General features: G+C 51.3%; 1 protein-coding gene across 2 annotated transcripts in view; it reads right to left on the bottom strand.

Moving 5' to 3' along the window:
- Cdh22 (cadherin 22) overlaps nt 1–21,794 on the bottom strand; it is a 123,840-nt gene that overhangs the window by 43,065 nt on the left and 58,981 nt on the right. The window contains exons 3-4 of one of the 2 annotated variants that reach the window (XM_021156302.1): nt 16,482–16,776; nt 2,641–2,760 (exon numbers count right to left, since the gene is read on the bottom strand). In XM_021156302.1, coding sequence (XP_021011961.1) covers nt 2,641–2,760; nt 16,482–16,776 — 415 coding nt within the window. Of the gene's footprint in view, nt 1–2,640; nt 2,761–16,481; nt 16,777–21,794 lie in introns of those variants that run through there. The other variant, XM_029469594.1, reaches the window with a different exon arrangement.

Consider the following 21,794-nt stretch of genomic DNA (forward strand, 5'->3'; position numbering starts at 1 on the left):
CTTTCTTTCTTTCTTTCTTTCTTTCTTTCTTTCTTTCTTTCTTTCTTTCTTTCTTTCTTTCTTTTTTCCTTCTAGCCCCACTTGCTCTGGCCTTGCTTGCTCTGGCCCAAAGATTTATTTATTTATTATATATAAGCACACTGTAACTGTTTTCGGACACATCAGAAGAGGGCATCAGATCTCATTACGAGTGGTTGTGAGCCACCATGTGGTTGCTGGGATTTGAACTCAGGACCTTTGCAAGAGCAGTCAGTGCTCTTACCTACTGAGCCATCTCTCCAGGCCCCTGATGTTGGATTCTTTAGCTCTGCTGCAACCCCTGGGACATGTTGGTCAATCCCTCTCCTGTAGAGTTGTCTTAATTCACTTCCTCCTGTTTCCATGGAAGGCACCCAACCTACGTGATTGCAGGAGACTAGGGGGTAAGGGGAGATCAGGGTCTCTGGTCTGCCTAGTGTCTGCCCCTTGCAGGATCCACTGCAGTTCCTCTTTCTTTAGCATCTCAACACACTCACTCCCAACCCTGCATCTACTCCAGCCTCCTAACTAGTGTTAGAGCATCCGTGCGGGTATTAGGCAAGTACCAGCTTTTGACTTTTGTCTTTGGGGGCTCTGTGCTGGACACCTGGGCTCTGGAGCCCCTCTGCCGCCAATTCCTGTCTCAGAGCCGAGTTCTCCTGATGCCACCCGAGGGATCTTGTTAAAACGAAACCCTGAGCATGTCACTTCCCAGCTCAGAAGTCATCGATGAGCCCACAGCGTCTGTGAGGAGGAGCAAACCTGGTCACTGCCCTCCGAGGGTGGGGTGGGTGATCTGGGCACATCTAGGTATTCTCTGTTGACATTCCAAATGCATGCACTCTGTGACCCTGCATTTTCACGTCCTGAAAATTACCCTGCAGATACACTCACACCAGCTCAAAATGATGTATGTGTGAGGTTATTCACGGTAGCACTGTTCATTTTAGCAAATGATTGGAATCAGGGTACATGCCCATCAGGAGGGGACCACGGAAATAAATTTCAGTATATCCATAACAGGCATTAATAAAAGAATGAGGGCGCTCTTTATGGACCGATATGGAACCATCTTCGAGATGTATTGTTAAGCAAAAGCGGCAGCTATGGGTAAGGAGTGTTTATAGCTACCTTACACGTAAAGCAAAAAAGAAAAACGCGCGTGCCCTACTTCCTTGTACATGCACAGCACAGCTCTGCAAAATATCCAGCAGAAAACTGCCATGCTTGCCTTGGGGACACAGGTCAAGTGGCTTAGGGACCAGATAAGGAGAAGGATTTCTGCTAAATACTCATCTGAACTTTTTGAATTTTGAACCCCGAGATGTTCTATCTATTTTCAAAATGACTTAAATGTTTTTCAAGCGAATGAGTCCGAGATTGTCTGGACTGTACACATCAGCCGCTACCTGTGGGGGCTGTGGGGGCTGGGGAAGGGCAGTGGAGCCCTCTCCTCTTTGCGTTTCTTTAGTGTTTGAATGTTTTCCTGAAATGCATTGTTTTTTTTTTTTTTTTTTTTTTTTTTTTTTGCAAGGAGGCAAGAATAATGAAGATATTATGTGTAAGGGAACACAATTAAACTGAGCTCATAGACTAGATTCCTCCCTCTCCTCCTCATAACAAACCAAACACATAAACAAAAACCCAACAACAACAAAAAAACCAAAGCCAAATCCATCACACACGCCCACACACACTGTCCTTAGATTCAACTTGAGCTCCTGAGCACTGCCAGGCTGGACACCTGCGGCCTCATCTCTCCTGCGCCATATCTTCTCCCTGGGTGCCTTCCCTTGCCTCTCCCTCTGATGTCTTACTGGGTACTTCAAATCCGAAATGTCCCAGCAAATCCCACCCCTTCAGTTCTGAGGACCACACATGCACAGCATCTGATAACCATCATCTCATCTTCCTCCTTTCCCTGGAGGCCCGAGAACGTCCTACAGGATCATGGTCAGCAGCTCTCCCAGCTGTGTGACCTCAGCTTAGTCATCTGCCTCTCTGAGCCTCTGCCTTCACTGACACTGTCCCAGGGATCTCAGAGAATCATCAGGGTCTAAGCTCTGGGTAAGTGAAGAGGGGCATTGTGGGTGTGTCAGTGCTGATCCGTGGTGCCTATGCATGTGAGGGTAAAGAAGGAAGAGCCACTTCATCTATCTGTCAGATCAACACCCGCCATGGGAGCAGAGCCTAATAACTGCTTAAAATGAGCACCTCCCAGAACCCACGTGTGATTCCACAACACTCCGGGATCGGTTTGGTCCCAAGAACAAGGGACCAAGTTTAGATACATGAGATCCTTACAGGGTATAGACAGCTGTGCCTCCTGCCTTTTCTTTTTTTCTCCTTTTCTTGCAGGAGACTCACCCACTTTTCCCTGCTCTCTCCTCTTCTTGTGTGACCACCCACCTTCCCACAACCCCAGAGTTTCTTGCAACCCAAGACATGCTCTGAGCTCTGCACTCTGCGCTCCCTCAGCATTGCTGGGTCAGCCAGCTCAGTGACCTGCCTAGGCAATACATCTCTGACCCCAGCCCCTGTCCCAGCCCTGCCTCTTACTGTCTTGGGGTCCACTGTGAAGTGGTGCTTGACCCCGCCCCCTGCCCTAGCCCCGCCCCTCACCTGTCTTGGGGTCCACTGTGAAGTGGTGCTCGCCGTCCAGCACACTGTACACCAGCCGGGCACTGCTGCCGTAAGTAGGGTCGTCTGCATCAGAGGCCATCACCTGCATCACGGANGTGCCTGGGCCCGGGGGACCAAGCAAGACAAAGGTCATACAGCGGTCACCTGAAACTTTGCAGCCCTGTTCCCTCCCTGTCTTAGGGAAGCCATGAGACTAGGGGACCATTTGGGAATCTCCTAGAGGTCACTGGACATCTACTTTACAGCCCTGCTCTCAAACTGAGGCCCAACCTGTTTCCTGACCCAGGACCTTCCTAGGGATGCAGGCAGCCATGGATTCAAGTACCCCTTGGTTCCCAGATGTAGGGTCAGCAAGGGAATCTCAGGTTCTTCTCCAAAACGGGCAGAATGCCAGTCCTTGGTCTGCAGGGCAAGCGGGAGAATAGATTTGATATTCCCACTGCCGTGCAGCTAAGGGCAGTCCCTCAAAGGCAGATGCAGGGATAACAGTCATTATCTATATAGTTATGAGGCACAGTCAGAGCTGGGACTAGAAAGCAGGCCCCAGGGGGCTTTTAGTCACTACAGCCCCTCTGGATTCATTTTGGACTCTGCCACCTGTCTTCCTTCTCTGCAGCAGGAGCTGAGCAGAAGTACAACCAAGCTCACTAGGCCTCAGAGGCTGGCATCTCCTGGCCCCCAGGCAGGAGGATGGCAGTGGCCAGCTTCCCTTTGGAAAGCAGTTAGCTGTAGGACGTGATGCCCTCTTGCCCCTCCCCCTGATGCCCAGACAGCGCTGCCCCCCTCAGGCCGCACACACTTCTCCTCATGCTCGGCACGTAGGCTGCTGGGGAGAGCATAAATTGGATAAAAGTCCATCAAACAGCGGCAATTAAGTTATTGATTTTCGACGCTGCCTCATTAAACTGGGAGCTTCTCCCGGCCTGTCCCAGAGATGGCTCTAATTTGACATCATGTTCAATTTGACGAAAGCAGGGCTTGGGACGTGAGACTGGACCGGTGGGGGAGGGGCAGATTGAAGGTCTATGGGAACCTTTCTAGAAAAAAAAAAAGTGTGTGTGTGTTGAGGGGGGAGATGGAAAAGAGTTCGGGGGGGGGGCGGGGCGGTTAGGATAAGACCCAAAGGGAAGGAGCCTGAGGTCCTACATCTGGGTGGTGTCCTCAGTTGAATGCCCTGCTGGGGACCTGGGTGAGACCCTCCTGGGGCTGAGCTGGACTCTGTGGGCCAGCAAAAAGCCTGCTGGGAGGTGAGGGTAGTTCACTGCTTGGCTAATGAGGGAGTCTGCAAGTGCCAGTACTGCAATTCTGCTGAGCCCAGCCTGCTGCCCGCCTCTCCCGCCTCCAGCCCGGGGCCCTCCATCATTCCAGACAGACACATGTATTTATTTTTCTCTCCTTTGCATTTCTCATTTTCCTCTCTGGGTTCCCCCTCCCAGCCGCTGGAGCCTTCCAAGCAGGCCCTGAAAAGCACCTCTCTTTGTTGGCTGCAGCTGCGTGCCAGCCACACCTGAGTTGCCCTTAGAAGGTGAGGAGAGAGGACAGCCCCACCCCTACAGTGCTGATGCTCATGGGTTGCCAAGGACACAGCTCCAGTTGCAGAGGAAGGGGGTAATGGGTTCCTGCTGGGCACCTACTGTATACCTAGAGTCACAGCCTCTTAGCCCATCACTAGTCCATAGTGCCTCTCAGAGATGTACAGTGGACCTCTGCAATATATTACAGGTGAGGAAAATGGGCCAGATGGGAAAGATTTGTTTGAGTGTACAGAGAGAGGATATGGTGGGATTTGAACACAGGACTACATTGTCAGAGCCCCTTTGGGGACTTGTGACAGCACAGGCATGGTGACTCTGGGGAAATGGCCTGGTGTGCTGAGCCAGAACCACTAACAGACCTTGATCAGAGACATGCCACGAACTCCCTTGTCCCTGGCCTCTCCTCCAAGCTCCTCAGATCGTGCTGAGAAGCCTTTTGTTTCAGCACCAAGAACAGCGCCCAGCGGATCCAAGAACGGAAAGGCTGCAGGTGGCAGTCTCAGGAGGCCCCGCTGCTGTGTACAATGTGTCCAGGCCTCCCTCACAGAGGCACTGGAGTGGGAGAGGATACACGAAGTGTCAGGCTCAGGATGGGTGCTCAATAAATAGGGCTGGTGTAACGGTTACGAGGCAGAGTCTCTCTGTCTCTTCTCTGCCTGTTCCTTCCATCCCACAGGCAAGTCACAGTGCTGGGCTGAGTGACTCCCTGGGGACATGGCTGAGCTCTCTCACTCTCTCATTCTCTCACTCTCTCTCTCTCCCTGACTGCATCCCAGGGATTCCCTCGGGGATGCTGGAATAATTTTCCCAATCTGAGATTCTTTATGGCAGCCATTACAGTTAATGCCGACACGTGGGGATGGTGAAGGGTCAGTGATTCACCACGGCTCCCCCAGGCCCAGAAGAAATGGCTTTCTTAGGCCACACAGCCCCTCCCCACTACTCAGAATTTCCCCAGAATTGGCAGAGAGAAAGGAGCCAGGTTGGAGGCAGCTGTGAGGTCACCTTGGCGTTGTCCCCCAGGTCAACTGCCATAGCTTCTGCCTAGCAGCTCTTGATGTACCATCATGTTTCTTCTGTCCTCACGTTAAGCCTGTGACACAGATGCAGGGGCAGATGGGAAACAAATCTTGTTTTCCCCACTTTTATGTAAGCACTCACGCCACAGCTGGATATCAAGCCACCAATGTGGTGTCAAACGATTCACAGGATTTCCAAAAGTCTATGCGCGGCTGTCATGAGTGAAAACCCGTGGTTAGGTATCATTGCTCAACACCAGTGATATCGTTACACACAGAGAATAACCACTTCATATCACACACAGTGCTTTACATACACTATCCCGCAAAACCTACACAGAAGCCTTGCAGTCAGATCTGTTAAGATTTCCAGAGCCTGATTACTAATACCCATGATCCCAGAAGTCTGGGCTCTGCAATGGGAAGTTACCATAAATTTGAGATCAGACTGTGCTACAGGGTGACTTCCTATCTCAAGAAACAAACAAACAAACAAACAAACCCACTTTGCAGATGAGGAACCTGAGGCTGAGTTGGGATAAACCTCTTTACCTCTTAGTGCCTTGGGTTCCTCATTTGTGAGGTAGAAATTAAAAGTGCTTACTGGGGCTGGGGAGATGGCTCAGCAGTTAAGAGCACTGACGGCTCTTTCAGAGGTCCTGAGTTCAATTCCCAGCAACCACATGGTGGCTCACAGCCAACTGTAATGGGATCTGATGTCCTCTTCTGGTGTGTCTGAAGGCAGTTACAATGCACCCATATGCATAAAATAAATAAATGTATCTTTAAAAAAAAAGAAAAAGAGTACTTGCTCTTGGATCCATTCAGCAGAGTCCGTTCCCTCGATCAGCACCAAGGACAGCACTCGTCCATATTCAACTGGCCAGTTGTCAGTGAGGCAGTATTTCAATGCAGGGTGGATCTGGTATCAAAACTAAAATGCCCTGCCTTCCAGGTAGAAGGAGGGCATTGATTGGAGTTGATTTAAATTGGTGACCGAAAGAGGGGGGACTCTGAAAAACTACAAGGGAGGAGAGAGGAGAGGAAGGTAGGGATGGAATTCAGGTTCTTCAAGCCAACCTATCGATGATGGGCTGTGTTGGTCTGGGAAGATGGGGAGGACTGCTGTCTAGGGTTCTGCCTGGTCCCCCTGCTTGAACACTTCTTAAGAGCCTAAGTTAAGACTAGGACTAGGAATGACCTGATTCTTGGGTAAACGGGATCTCAGGGCTCAGGGATCCGTGCAGAATATTAAATATGGGAAGTCTGGTCCTTAGAGAGCACAGACTCCAGTGGTGCTCAGCCTGGCTACGCATTAGAATCCTTTGGGAGTTTTAAAATAAAACTGATGCCAAGTCTCGTTCCTGACCAATTAAATAGAACTCTGTGGGTGGGGTCCAGGCAAGGGCATTTTTTTTTTAAGTTTCCTATTGGGCTCAGAATGGATGCAGTGTGGACTTGGCCCCTGACTGGACCAGTAAGGAAATGGAGTAACAGACATGGTCAATGCCATCCTCAGGTAATTTTTCCACTACGCAGTAGGGAATGATTCCAACCCAGATCTTTCTGGCTAGGATGTCACCCTCCAGACACACTGGACCTGCATTGAAGGCGACATTGAGAAGAAGAGCAAGCCTGCCGTGTGCCCTGGGTCATCACAGCTCCTCAGAGCTGAGGACAATGTGAGAAGTGGGACCTTCTAAGAGGTGATGTCCCTCACACTTCCAGCGAGTGTAGGTAGGCATCACATCCCTGGGTCACATCCCAGTATGTCCTCACCTTACTCAGGGGACAAGCCTGTCTTCCCTTTGTTTGGCCTGTTTCCCTCTGTGTAATCTGAGACTCCTTGGAACTTAGAGATGATGGGTTTAAGAGGCCAAAGGGCCAAATATGTAATGTGTACATCACTGGAACTCAGTTTCGGTTCTCTGGACAGTCAGGAGGCACTTAGGGCCATGTCCTTGGCCCTGAGTAGGAGACTCCTGCACACCAACATCAGACAGGGAGGACTTGCCTGCCACTCAGCTCTGATTTATCCAGGTGGCTCTGATGTCATTCATTATGTTGGTCTCTTAACACAGGCTATCCACGGGGTACAGGAAGTCGCCTCAGGCTCCTGGAGGAGGCGATGCAGTGTGAGGGGTAGAGCTGGAAGGCCACAGAGGTAAACTCTCATGCACTCCAGCCTTTTCCCAGGCTCCACATGAGGCTTCAGGACCCTCACCCCAGAGGTTCCTAAATCTGTAAAGAGCCAATAGTATTTTGTCCCTCCAGTATCCGGGATGTGGGGACCCCTCTGGTAATGAGATTAACGAGATTAAGTGCTTTAGCAAAGTCCTCCCCCAGCTGAGTCGACTGAGTGTCATTATTATGAAGACGTTTCTAATTGTCTTCCCTTACCTCCCATGCTGTCCTGCTGGGCCTGGGGATACCCTGGGCTTACATTTAGCTTCTCCAACATTTATAAAAACAGCTTCCCACCCCCTGCTGCTGCCAGCACCGTGTGGAATGCTTTCTATTAAAATTTAAAAACCACTTGTCGAGTCCCTGGGAACACTTAGATTATGAAGGGAACAAGCCCCTCCTCCAACCCCGCCCTCCTGCCCCCTCCCAGTTCCCTCCTGGACCATCACTTACAATGTGGGCTGGCTGGGCTGGGCTTGACCTTGCTTCTAGCTCCCCAGCTGGGGAGCTCTAATGTAGATGGATGACCCACAGGAGAGGCCGGGAAGCAGCTACAGGGAAAGGGAGGTGGCAGGACAGGGGGCGGAGGGAGGCCAGTCCAGAGACCAGCACCAGGGGAGGTGACACAGAAGAGGAGGGGCAGGAAAGTGGGTCAGGGTGGAGAGATGAGGGATAGATACATAGGGACAGAAAGTGGGGCAGCTACTATGGTAGAAAACCAGAAATGTAGCAAGCTAGAGTCACAGAATGAAGATGGTACCACACAGAAAACAGGAGGCAACATGAGGCAGAGCACTGGGCAGAAGGGTGGGGTCCGGCCTGAAGAGGTGAGGGAGCCTTTTGCAGAGACTTAGAACACCTCTCCCTCACTCTCTCTTTTCTTAGGGATCTCAGCCACAGTCTTGACCCCGTGTATGTATCTAATGTTCACCCCCAAAGGGCTTTCCTGATACCCTACATTAAAGGCCACAAGATCTTTGTCCTCTCAGCATTCATGTGAAGCTATACTCGTAGAGTCTAGTGGGTGACCTTGTGTGTTTGGGATGCTGGTATCTGCATCAGCAACAACAGTCTGGCCAATGGAAGAAGGCCAATGTGGTAAACGGGGAGGGGTAGGGGTTGATGTAAGAATAAGAGTGTCTTCTCTTATTTCTATGCTCTTCGCTGTCTGAGACAAGGTATCTCATGGAACCTGGAGCTAGCTCACCAAGTCGGCTAGAGTAGCCGACTAGCAAGCCATGGGGACACCCCAGTCTCTGTAGACCCCAAGGGTAGGAACAACGCTGCTTCTGGCTGGGTGCTGGGGAGCCAAACTCAGGTCCTCCCTCATGTTTGCATGGTAAGCCCTTTACCCACCGAGCCACCTCCTCAACCTATAAACCCTGTTAATGTAGCTGCACTCATTCACTTGATAGCTATCAGGGCCCAGTGTGTTAGGCCCCCAAGGCAGGATGGTGGCTCCATCAGCTCGGCACCGGCTGGCATGTCGGCTCAGAGCCCAGCACAGACCTGGTGCTCATGTTTGGATGGATTGTTTTCCTTTTATTTAGTTAGTTTTAATTTTGCATGTTATTCATTTTTATGTGTGGGGTGTGGGTCCGGGAGGTGCATGTGTGTAGAGGTCAGAGGACAACTTCGTGGTGTTGATTTTTCTCTGTCTTTGCATGGTCCCCAGAGCTAGAGCTTGGGTCACCAGGCCTCCGTAGCTTTACCCGCCGGGCCATCCCGCCAGCTTTTGAAGAGCTTGTTGATGGAAGAGACAAACTGAGGATAGGCGTCTTCTTCTCTGTCCAGATTACCTGGGATCCCTGGGGGTCGACTCCAAAGGCCAGGGCCCCCTGCCACCTGTCCCCACCAGAAACCTCCCATCCTGTTGTCCCTCCAGCAGGGGAGCAGGAGCTAGTGCTGTTGCTAGGCAAGAGGATGTAGCACATATAGATCTTCCTGGACTTTAATTAAAAACATCTTTAGAAGTCGTCTCTGCCGAGGCCAGCGATTGATTCCTGGCTTGGGCCCTAGGGCTGCTGAGCCACACTCTGGCTGCAGATGGGACAGTTGGAGACTCCCCGCTTACTGCTTGCTGCCTTCTACAAATGATACCCTCGGGAACCACCCTCCTCTCCTCTCTGCTACCCAACCCCCCCTCGAGCCCCAGATTTGGGAAACAGACTGCATGCCCTGACACTTTTATTCCTGCTCTTGGACCTCGGTTCCCTTTGCTGCAAAATGGGGGTGTCAGCATTTAAGAGAGAGCCCATGAAAGAGGATGAGGTGAGATTAGAGGCGTGAGAGTGATTTCAAGCTGTAAAGTACTTTGCAAGGAAGCGTGGAGACTGTCCCCTGAAGAAAGCTGTGGATGCTGCGTTCAGAGTTCTGATTCCAAGGTCTGTCTCAGCTTTGACTACAGAGCCTCAGACAAGTCACTTGTCTCTTGTTGCATTTACTTCCCATCTGGCAGAATGAAGACAGTAACACCTGCCCTCCTTATTCCCGGGATTGGAGGATAAAGGCGAATCGCTCTGTGAAAGCAGTGTTAGCTGATAGCTATTATTTACTGAATATCCCAAGAAGTGCGGGTTGTACTGCAAAACAGGCTCCGTCTACTCATTAGAGATGCAGTTCACAGGGAACTGGAGCCAAGGGGATGGGACTGTGGCAGGGGCCTGCAACATCCACACTCGGTTGAGCCCCAACCCTGTGGTCCGGCCACACCACTGCTACTGTGTGGTACACCATGTCCCCCACCCTGCCCTTACAGCAGGCATCACTAATCTTTTGTGGTACTCCTTTCTGTTGAGCCCAAATGAAACCTTCAAACTCTCTAGTTGCTACCAGTTGATGGAGGCGGCTGCAGGAGATGAAGCTGACTCAGCGCTGTTCTGAGGTTGGGATGGTCCCCTGTTTCTCAGTGCACTGTGACCCTGCACACGCGTGTGCAGGGTGTGAGGTGGGTACCAGGAATCTCAAATGTCTGCTCATTTGGGTCTCAAAGTAAAGTAAATTCCAGCAAACATTGTCCTTGCCCTTGTCCTCCGGTGACTCGTTACAGGCTCTCCGAGTCAAGCACCCTGGACGCCATGCATATAGTGGGCGCTAATAAACATTGGCAGATCTCAATGGTCTCTGCGTCTCCTGCAGTTCACAGACTAAAGCAGTGGCTAATGAACCCAGATTGAATTGAGGCTTTGTGTTTTCCTTCTTCCTTTTTGAGAAAAGGTTCCTCTGTATAGCCCTGGCTATCCTAGAACTCACTCTGTAGACTGGGCTGACTTGAACTCAGATCCATCTGCCTCTGCCCCCCAAGTGCTGGCACTGCCTAGCTGAGGCTCTGTGTTTTCAGTGGTGCCAAGCACTGTATTTTGCATACAGTTGGCATCGATGACTGGAGAAGTGGAGTTGGGTCTGGAAACCCTGGGAGATTTGTATTCTGGAGGATGCAGGAATCCCCTCACTGAATCTGGGCCAGTTTGTGACAGCTTAGGAGAGGCACCCGGAGCCCCTTTACCTCGCTTCTCTGCCCAGACTCAATGCTTGTCAACTTCATGAAGCCCCAAGCTTTTGACCCTTCCTTTGCTGATGAGTCTCCTGCCACGACTCTAGGAGAGTGTTCAGACTCATCCTAGGCACTTTCACTGGTGTTTATGGTGCACACCCCTGTCTTAGCCAGACCGAGGATGAACTTGCTCCTCCCTCCACGGCAGCTCCAATACTGAGCTGCTCAGAACGCTCGCCTCTCTCTCCCCTATCCAGTCCTGCACTGACCCCGTGGGCTCTGCTCTGAAATAATACGCTGGCATTCTTCTTTCTCATTGCCTCTTACCTGTCCAACTGGTGCCCCCTCTCACCTCCCTCTTTCTGCTCCTAGTCTGTATATCAACACAAGCTAGGCCATTCTTTTAAAGTATGCATCGGGTCTTATCACCTCTCTGACTCCATCTCACTCAGCTGCCACCAAGTCCTAGGTACTTCAGCTTAAGACCTGTTTAGGGAGGTACCCAAGCTCTGCCACCCTCCCTATCTCTTCTTCTGCCTGCAAACTCGATGAGCACAGCCTGTCCTCGGGTCCTTGCATGCATAACTCCCTGTGCCTGCAATGTTCTTTGAATGTGGTGGCAGTTCAAGTGTGGTACCCAACCCAGCTGCAGCTCCTGGGAGTTTGTTATCCTTCCTCACAGTCAGACCTGCTGGATTGGAAGCCCTGGGGGTGTGGCTGAGGTGGAGCCCTGCGATGGAGTGCTTACCTAGCCTGCATGAGCTGAGTTTGATCTCCAGCACTGCAAAGGAAGGAGCCCTCGGGGGGATAGATGCAGCAACCTGTGTTAACTAGCTCTCTGGATAATTTGGGTTGGGAACCCTGCTTCGAGCTGCTCCTTCGCTCAGTTCCCTTCTTTCAGTGTGTGATTCAATGCTCTCATAAAAAGAGAGTTTCTGGCTCTGTGGATACGGAAGGCACTTGCTGTGCAAATGTGGGGACCTGAGTTCTAATCCCCAGACCCATATAAAGCTGGGTGAGATAGTGCCTGTACTGGTTAGTTTTGTGTCAACTTGACACAGCTGGAGTTATCACAGAGAAAGGAGCTTCAGTTGAGGAAATGCCTCCATGAGATCCAGCTGTAAGGCATTTTCTCAATTAGTGATCAAGGGGGAAGGGCCCCTTGTGGGTGGGACCATCTCTGGGCTGGTAGTCTTGGGTTCTATAAGAGAGCAGGCTGAGCAAGCCAGGGGAAGCAAACGAGTAAAGAACATTCCTCCGTGGTCTCTGCTCAGCTCCTGCTTCCTGACCTGCTTGAGTTCCAGTCCTGACTTACTCTGGTGATGAACAGCAGCATGGAAGTGTAAGCTGAATAAATCCTTTCCTCCCCAACTTGCTTCTTGGTCATCATGTTTGTGCAGGAATAGAAACCCTGACTAAGACAGTGCCCATTTGTAGTTCCTATGTGCCTGTAGTGAGATGGGGGGATGGAGACAGGAGAATCGACAGAAGCTTACAAACCAGCTAGCCTAGTCTTACAGGGGCAAACAAAAGACAAGCTGTACCGTAGGGACCAACGGTGGCGGATGACCTCTGACCTTCACGTGTGCTCAGTGTCATGTACACACCCACACTCACATACTCGAACAGGCACACACTTACAAAGACATCCTAACATACATCTAAAAAAGGGGGAGACTTTCTATCAAATTCTAGCCAGTCTGATTCCCATCAATCCCTCACTGTGTGGCCTCCTGATGATCCCCAGTCTGGGGCACAGTGCCTGAGCCTGTGGCATGAAGGACCCCCAATGCTCAGCAAGTAACTCTGACCCCTGGGGAAGAACAGGGGCTGGCTCAAGGTCACAGGGGTGTTGGGCCTGCCAACTGTCTGCTGAGGACTTGCTTCTCTGCACCGGCCCCAGCGTGGGCTGGCATGCCCCCCCTCAGCAGCGTGGTTCAATGGCCCCGGGCTCACTTTCCTTCTCTTTTAAGCTCTGAGTGGTTTAATTTGCGAGCACAGCTGCCTTTCATGTCGCAAGCTGCGTCCCAGCTCCCTCTGATCTCGGGAAGCTGCCCGATCCACTGCCGCTTGTCGGGCCCCGCCCTGCTCAGCCCTGATCAGGAGGTTCAGTTAATTGTGACTGATTTTCAAAGCCGCCTGGAGTCTCCATGAGCACCCAGTGCCGGATCTGCTTCTTCAAAAGTTACTCAAATAAAATCAACTAATTTAATTTCTGCCTTTTCCCGCCCCCTCCTCGGTTCCCCAGCTTGTCCAAAGTGAGTCACCCTGCCTGCCTTTCTTCTGAGTGCTATGTGAGTTCAGGCTGGGACTCAGGCCAGTGCCTCCTACACTCTGTGGGACCTGGGATGCACTCCTGTCCTCCTCTTGGAGTTCAGCATCTCCATCTGTGCAACAAGGACCCTTGCCTCTCCGACAACCCAGAAGCCAATGGCAGGGGCCAGTTCCAGCACTCGCTGGCTTCAGGACTCTTCCCTCTGGGACCTGGTGTTCCCCTCTGTTCAGTGACTTGTTGACAATAGCTCTACCATGCACATCAGTGAGGGTGAGGTGGGGATTGCTGAGCCACCTTGGCCCCAGACCCAGCCTTCCTCTGTAGTATGGTAGAGAGAACTTTTTTAAAGGCTTTCTTGAAAGTCACTTAGATGTAACACCTGTTTCCGTTCCTAGCACCAGCTCTCTCAAGCTTTTTGGTCTTTTCTGTGGGAGAGCGTGCAGGTCAGGGAGACAGCTAAGTGGGCAGATGTACTGGCTTCGCAAGCCTAGTGAGCGGAATTTGAGCCACGGATCAACATGGAATCAGGATGAGGTAGGACACATGTGTAATCCAAGCACTTCTACAGCAAGATGGGAGGCAGAGGCTGGAGAATCATCTGAAAGCTCAGAGGTCAGCTAGCCCGGAGTACGGGGCAGAGCAGCAGAAACAAGAGAGACTCTGTCTCAAAGGACGTAGAAGGATGGCCTTGGGAAGTGACTCAGGTGATAAAGGTGCTTGTCACGCAGGTCTGAGCACCTGAGCTCAAAACCTTAGAACCCACATTGGAAGGAAAGAGCCAACTCCCAAAAGCTGTCTGATGACCGATCTGTGTGTGTGCATGCGCGCGTGTGTGTTTAACTTCTTAATTTAAAAAAATGCACATGTCAGTTTTGGGAAAACATAGACAAGACAGACAATCTTGAGCCAGAGATTAGGTAAGGGCTGTTGGGCCTAGGAAGTTGTGGATTTGAGCTGCCCCTGATTTGCTTGTGAACTTGGACACACCACTGTCTCCTGGGCCCCAGCTTCTCTGTTATGTAATTCATATCTAAGCTCTTGGCAACTCTGGACTGTCCCGGGTCTTTGCCACTGACAACCTCCTGGGTATCTCCCCAGCCCAGAGCTCCCCAATGACTTGGCTTATTCAACGGACAGTTTAAAGAGCTCTGTTCTGCTTCCATCTCAGCACGTCAGAAACCAGACTCCCATTTCCCTTTCGTCTCCCAGGGCTGTTCTTCCAGTTCAGGAAATGGAAATCCCATCCAGTTCCCAGCTCAGGTCAAAACCCTAAACATAAGATGTGAGTTCTCTCTCTCATACCTTACATCCAATCCATTAGTGAACACCTTCAGCCTAGCTCTCGAAAGACATCTACCAGCGACCTCGTTTCCGTGTCCCTTCTCTAGTGCCACTTTGAGAGATGCCCGCCACCATATTCCATCTTGACAACTGCACCTTCTGAGCAACCAGCCTTCCCCATAACTGTTCCCTCCTCATGGAGCAATCACGAGATCCTGTTAAAACCGGGCCAGAGCCTATCATTCTTCCGAAGGGGACCCACCACAGCTGGTCTAGCACGTGCAGAATAAAGATCAAGACCTAACCATTATGTACATGGCTGCGTGATACTCAGGGAACCTCACCCCAGGGCCTTTGCACATTCTGCTTTCCATGTGCTTCCCCCACCATGGCCATCTTTGCACGTCACTGCTCCAGCGTCACCTCTGAGGTGCCTTTCTGCTCTGACCACTTTTTTCTGCTTCTTAATGTTTGTCATCTCTAGCCAGAACATGCTGTTTGTGAGTGTACAGGCTCTTGTTTTTCTATACATAGTTAGCCCTCCCATGCCTAGTGCATAGTAGGCATTCAACAAATTTACTTTAAGTGAACAAATACTATATGCCAACAAACACCTGGCCAGTCATAAAGGACAAGGGATTTTCAGGCTCTGCTTAGCTAGTAAGCATGTATACATCAAACACACGCATGTACCTGCATGTATGTATGCAGGGCTTACATCTCTGCTACTCAGATTTCCCACTGTTCCTTTGTGCCCCCTATTTCCTCCGATCCACATTTCCCTTTGTCTATCAGCCATCTGCTTATTGAGCTGGATTTGGTCCAACCTGGATATACAGAGGCTGACTGTACCTTCCCCACAAGTCTAAATGCCCTGGCTTCTGATGTGTAGCCATAGGGCAAGAGACCCAGAGAAAGGCCAAGCCAGCTTCTTCCAGAGATCCTGTTCTTTGCCTGTCTGACTTGCAGACTCCTTTGGGTAACATGGTGAGGATGAAGTGGCAGCCTGAGACCCACAACCTGTATCTCAGTCAGGGTCTACTCGAGACTCAGTAGCCTGGGCAAAGTGGAGCCTCGGTGGCCATCTAGCCAGCTGTCTGGGAATCCCACCATGGCTGGGTAAGGCAGAGGCATGCTATCTACAGTCTGGGCACAGTGTTCTATTCAGATGTGTGCTGAACCAGTCTATCTCACATCTATAGGAAGCTGTGTGTTTTTTTTTTTTTTAAACTTCCACAAGTGGGTGTGTGAAGTGCCCCTGGGTGCTGGCAGCCACACCCAGCAAAGAGGAATTGATTCTGTCAGTGCCTCAGAGTCTTAGCATGGGGCTGGAGTCCCCAGGCAGCAGGATCTCTAAGTTGGAGCATGCCAGGCAAGTGAACAAAGCTGTCAACGTGGGGGCCTCCAGTTGTACCCTGATGGAACAGCACCCCAGCAAGATGACACTTGCTTGCTGAGGCTTTCCACTGTGGTCACCATGGAAGCTGTTTGTCCAGTAGCCTGCTTTGTTTGAGAGTCATTTCCTGTGCCTGCGGTGGGTGGCTATGCTATGTGAATGTGCGAGAGCATATTCAGATTTGCGCTGGCCTGGTTGTTGCTATTTTAACCTGGAGATGAGCCAGCAGCTGTGCAGGGGCTGTGTCTATGTGCAGCTGGACTTTGAAGAAGAGCTGTAACCATGTCAAACATGGCCGTCCTGTGGGGCTGTGTCTCTGAGCATACAGTGTACATGTGTCTAGGTAAGCTTGCATTGCACAGCTAAGCTTGAATGTGTAGCTATACCTGAGTATTCAGTTGTCACTGAGTCCACAGATATGCCCATATACTCTCATGGTATATGGATGTAGCTGAGGTCATGTGTTAGCTTTGCCCAGCTACGTACCTGGGAATGTGCCCTGCTCCAGGCTGTCCTCTGCACCCAGGGGTAGCTACTCTGTCTTTCCTGCCCTTTCCATCAGGACGAAACCAGCACATGCCAGCCTCCCTTGGGGCATCCTGACCCCAGGCCTCACCCATCCCCACCCCCAGCCCACCTGTAGGTGACAGCTCGGCCACACTGCCAATGTAGGGGCCGTGGAGAAAGCGTGGTTCACTGTCGTTGATGTCCTGTACTTTGATGATGAACTCCGACTCGGGCTCCAGCAGACGGTTGGTGGCTCGATCCCTGGCTTGGGCCCGGAGTGTGTAGAAGGTTTTCTGCTCCCGGTCCAGGCGCTCCGTGGCATGGATGTCACCTGTCAACTCGTCAATCAGGAAGATGGTCCCTGCACCCTCGCCCGAGATGGTGTACTTGATGGTCCCGTCCCCTTCGTCAGAATCCGAGTGGATCTGGGGAGGTGGAAGAAGGCAGGATGGATAGTGAGGAAGGCAGTTGCCTCTCTGACGCGTCCCCCATAGAGTCCCATGAGGACCTTTTCCTGGGCACATCTCTCCCTCATCGGAACACAGAGAGAGAGACCCAGAAGCTGTGCCCGTCTGAGCTTCATTCACACCCTCAACAAAGTCTTCACCTGGGATGCACCCTACTCCAACTGCACCCCACAATCCACCTTCTCTAGACCCCCAAAGCCACCAGCTTTAGATGATAACCACTACCCTACCCCACCCCAGGCCTGCTTGAAAAACTCCCATGCTTCCTGTTACCTTTAAAACAAAGTTCAGGAACACAGCTTGTACAGCCCTTTAGTGTGTGTACTGTGTGTTTGCGTATGTGCACGTGTGTGTGTGTGTGTGTGTGTGTATGCATGGTGGGGCTTGTGGGGAGGGTGTGAGAGGGCATCCTTAGGTGTCATCAGTGTGGTTTTATTTTTGGCCTGAAGAAGGCCGACCAGTGAGATCTCTCTGTTCTCGCCCCCTAGCTCTGGGCTACAAATGCATGTCACCATGTTTGGCTGCTTAAAGGTGGGTTCTGGGGAATCAAACCCACATCCTCATGCTCCCAAGACAAGCACTTTATCCACTGAGCTATTGCTCCAGTCTGGGAGCGCCTATTTTGAACACTCATCCTTATTTCTCTGTGTACTGAAAATTCATCCACCGTGCAAGGCTTCACTCACTTGCCCCACCCCCGACTGGATTTTTCCAGTGTTTTTCTGGGTCCCCTTTCATTCCCCTCCCAGATCCCTGAGTACATCAAACCATCATTGCTGTGTGCCACTTTGTGAGGACCAGGAGTGAGAGAGAGGGGGGAGGGGAAGGTGTGCGCAGAGGCACCTGCACTCATCATGCATTGCGCAAGGCCAGGATCACATTTATCTAGATTAGGAGTCTTTAAAATGAACCCTGTTCAGGCAAACTTTGCAGGTTTTTTTCTTTTTCATCTTCCTGGGGAGGCCAGGCTACTCGGGAGCTGCCTTGCTTCCTGCCCAGTGCTCCCTCCCTGGGCTTCCCTACTCCATTCTAAAGTCTCTGCAGAGGGTCCCAGAGGAAGAGGTTGGCCATGATTCCAGCAACATCCCCTGTGTGTCTTACATAAGTCACTGTGCATCTCTGAACCTGCCACTGCATCTGTAACACAGCATATCCTCCCAGAGGAGCTGGGCTGACAGTCCCCTAAGGTCCTCAGCACCAGCAGCAGGAGGCAGGATGCTACTGTAGGACAGGGGCTGGACCCAGGCCCCACTGAGCCGTGCACGCCCTGTGGCTGCTGAATTACCAAAAGGTCCACAAGAGTTAGGAGCAGAGGGAGTTTATTTAGGGAAGGTATGGAAGGAAGCTTTTAGCTTTTTAGAAATCACTACAAATATACCTGTTGGTGCTAGCTAAAATTTAGCCCTGCCTGAGACACATTAAGTATCTGATACACAGAAGACATGATTACACTAAGCAGTCACTATTTATAACTGGGATTTCTTCCTGGTACAGCTAGGCGCCAGACCTCAGGCTGTTTCCACTGCTCAGGCATCTCTTGGGGTAGGGACCAGCAAGAGCCTGTTCTCTTGCAAACAGAGACTTTACCCTCCAATGCCCAAATCTCCAAGCAGCCCTGAACAGAAGAAAGCTCATCTGGATGAAGCCAGCGAGTCTGAGCAGCCCTTGCTCCTCTCTAAGACTCTGTGGAGATGAGGCACGAAGGAGATGGTCCCCAAGGCACCCAGAGACCTGGCTGTGGCAGACTCCAGCCCCCTCATCCTCAGAACAGGTGCCAGAGAACTCATCAAGAGGAGAGCCCACCCAGCCATGCGGGAGGAGCTGAGGTGTAAATTCTGTGGTAGAACTTTGCGTCTGAAAGGTGGATCATAGAAGTGCCATTTGGAAGATTGAATGGCCCATAAACATTTTCATATTTCATTAGCCGATTAATGGGCATCTCTCTCTTTTTGGCGACTCTGCTGATTCTCAGCAGAAATTGCCGGGAGTAAATGGAGGCGTCTGGTGGAACCTTTCCGGGTCCCCGTCCTGTTATAGATTGCCCCAATTAATGCCCGTCCTGGGCTCCTTCTTCCTGTCCAGTTACTGTTAATAGATTTCTCATAAGTGGCTGGATTGTAAAAACCTCATAACTCAGTTTAATGCCCCCAATAAAATTATCTCAGACGTCGGCCCTGAATCATTGGCAGCGCCTGGGATGAGGGGACCTGTCTGTGTTTGTTTGTATGCCTCCATCACCCCACCCTGGGGAGGTACAGTGGGGAAGGGGGGCTGTGGCCTCTATTAGGGTGCCTCTTAACACTTCCCAGTTCCATCGGACATCTGCTTGTTCGATCAGCAATCACTTGGGAGCACTGTGGTAGAAGAGATGGGATTGTGGGAGAATCTGAGCAGCTGTCCTCTTCAATGGTGTCCGTCACTGCCTGTAAAATGACTCTTGCATATCTCAGATGAGAAGACTCGAGCACAGGGACAGAAGTGATCTCTGTCACGTGGCCCACGGAAGCTAAGCTTGCATGTGTTATAGCCATTGGTGGGTTCATTTTGCCCTTCCAAATCCTGTTTCCCCAACTCAGGTGGGGATACCTTCTCTACGAGGCACAGTGAAGATTGAATGAGCATGTATTGGCAATGACCCAAGCATTTTGGCCACAATGACATCTTCCGTCTCTGGATCCTGGATCTCCATGATGTACAAGAATTTACTCCTCCTCCTCCTCCTCCTCCTCCTCCTCCTCTTCTTCTTCTTCTTCTTCTCCTCTTCCTCCTCCTCCTCCTCTTCTTCTTCCTCTTCCTCTTCTTCTTCTTCTCCTTCTCCTTCTTCTCCTCTTCCTCCTCTTCCTCCCCTTCTCCTCCTCCCCTTCTCCTCCTCCTCCCCCTCCTCCTTCTTCTCCTTCTCTCCTCCTCTCCCTCTTCCTTCTCCTCCTCTTCTTCCTCCTCTTCCTTTTCTTCTTCCTTCTCTTCCTCCTCCTCTTCCTCCTCTTTTTTCTCCTCGTCCTCCTCCTTCCTTTTTTGAGACAGGGGGTCTCAGGTAGTCCAGGTTAGCCTCCGACTCACTAGGTACCTAAAGACGACCCTGAACTCATGATCCTTCTGCTTCCCCGACTCTCCCACCCTAGTGCTGGTATTACAGAATCCTGATATCTTCCCACAGACCTCCTCTCCGCTCTCAGTGAGGAGTGGGGAGGAGTGAGAGGAACCCAACATTGATGCCATCGATGTTCTGTGAAGTGTGACATAGCCCTCCATGGGGTCCAGTAGCTGTTCACAAGGAACTACAGGGTCAGACTGCCAATCAGCCCAGAGAGGGAAGAGCTAAGAGCTCAGAGCTATGGGCGCTGGGCTGGGCTACATCCTGGCTCAGTCCTAGAAGACAGTTCAAGATCCCCAGCCACACATGGCAGCTGGAGGATGGATGGCCTCTCATTTACTGAACACCTACTGCATTTCTCCTGCTGTGACGCTCAGCACTCAGTCTGCAGATGCCTTTGCATGCTCCATGGGAAAGGACCAAGGGGAGCCTGAGTCCACTGGACTCCTGAGTGCTGGTCTATCCTCCTGCAGTCTCAAGGAGATGACTGGTCAGCTCAGAATGCCCCCAGTGGAGGATAGGAAGCAGGGGGAGGAGTCACCAGGTGGGTCTCTGACACCAGTCTTTGCCCTGCACTTCTCCCTGAGTCTCAGCTCTATCATTAGGAAAAAGACTCCAAATCACACATCAGGAATGTGATGGGTATGAAGTCAGGAGCAGCCACACTGCCAGCGCCAGTTTTGTCCCTGCCTGGTGAGTGGCGGCGCTTCTCACAGCCTCATTTTTCACATCTGTTGTAGTCGTTGCTACCAACACATCTCTCAGGTTCATAAGATAATATATGTGACCTCACAGCACACAGTAGGTTCTTACTGTGAATCAGCATTCCTTTCCTGTCTCTGGACTCAGGAAGGATGGGGGGAGGGGTTATCTAACTCACCCTCCCCATCTCCTGACACACGGATCAACCACAGATGTCTTCACTCATCGGAGGCTTACAGGTCATCTCTAGTGCCTTCTCAGTTCAAAGTCCCACTTTATTCCTCCTCCAGGAAGCCCTCCAGATGTGCCCCTCTCCATGCCACACTCCCCTGAGCCTTTCCTTGTTGTGCTTAGGTGTGCCTGGCACTGTGGGTTTGGGGGCAATAGAGAGGTTGCTTTGCTGGGTCTGAGCTCCTCAGGCGGTGCACTAAGATAGGAATGGTGCCTGCAGGGAGAATGCTGGAGCGCAGGAGAGCTGAGTGTGCCCGTTTGTGAGCGAGCGTGCAGGCTTCAGTGTGTGCAATGCACACAGAGTTCGAGACCAAAATCTCCTTCCACGGACAGCACAAGGCTCATCCTCATGTCTACAGCAGCACTGAGCACTGGCCTGGCAGGAAATACACTCAGTGTGTGACAAGGGACACATACCAGTCACTAGAGTTCCCGACCAGCCAGCCGTCTGGGATTTCTGGACCCATTTGCTTTCTCTTACATATTCCATTTGGAGAGTCACCTATTTCCAAGGGGGAAGAAAATAGTTTCTTCACTTCTCAGTGTCAGGCGGACACAAGCTGGACAGTGGAGGATGGTTACAGGACTCATATGATGCTCAGTCACACACTGCCAGAGCCTGCAGCACCACCTCGGCCTGCTACATCCTCCTCTGGGAACTCCCTAGTATATTCCATTGTCCCCCATTAAACAGATAGGCAAACTGAGGCTCAGAGAAGGAAGGCATAGATCCTACCTAAAGGCACACAGCTCAAGAGAGGCAGTTACAAACCCAGTGTTGGGCACAGTGTTCCTATTCTTACTACTTCATCCAGAGAGGCCTGTTTCTGAGGAGGAACACCCACCCTGCCTCACCCCCAAACCTAGCCCTCAGTCATAAACACCAAAACCAAGAGCACAGTGGTGCCTCATCCCAGGGGCCTGCAAATGGGATTTACAGGGCCATTAATTA

The sequence above is a fragment of the Mus caroli genome, chromosome 2 (genome assembly GCF_900094665.2).
Source record: "Mus caroli chromosome 2, CAROLI_EIJ_v1.1, whole genome shotgun sequence".
Classification (NCBI taxonomy): domain Eukaryota; kingdom Metazoa; phylum Chordata; class Mammalia; order Rodentia; family Muridae; genus Mus; species Mus caroli.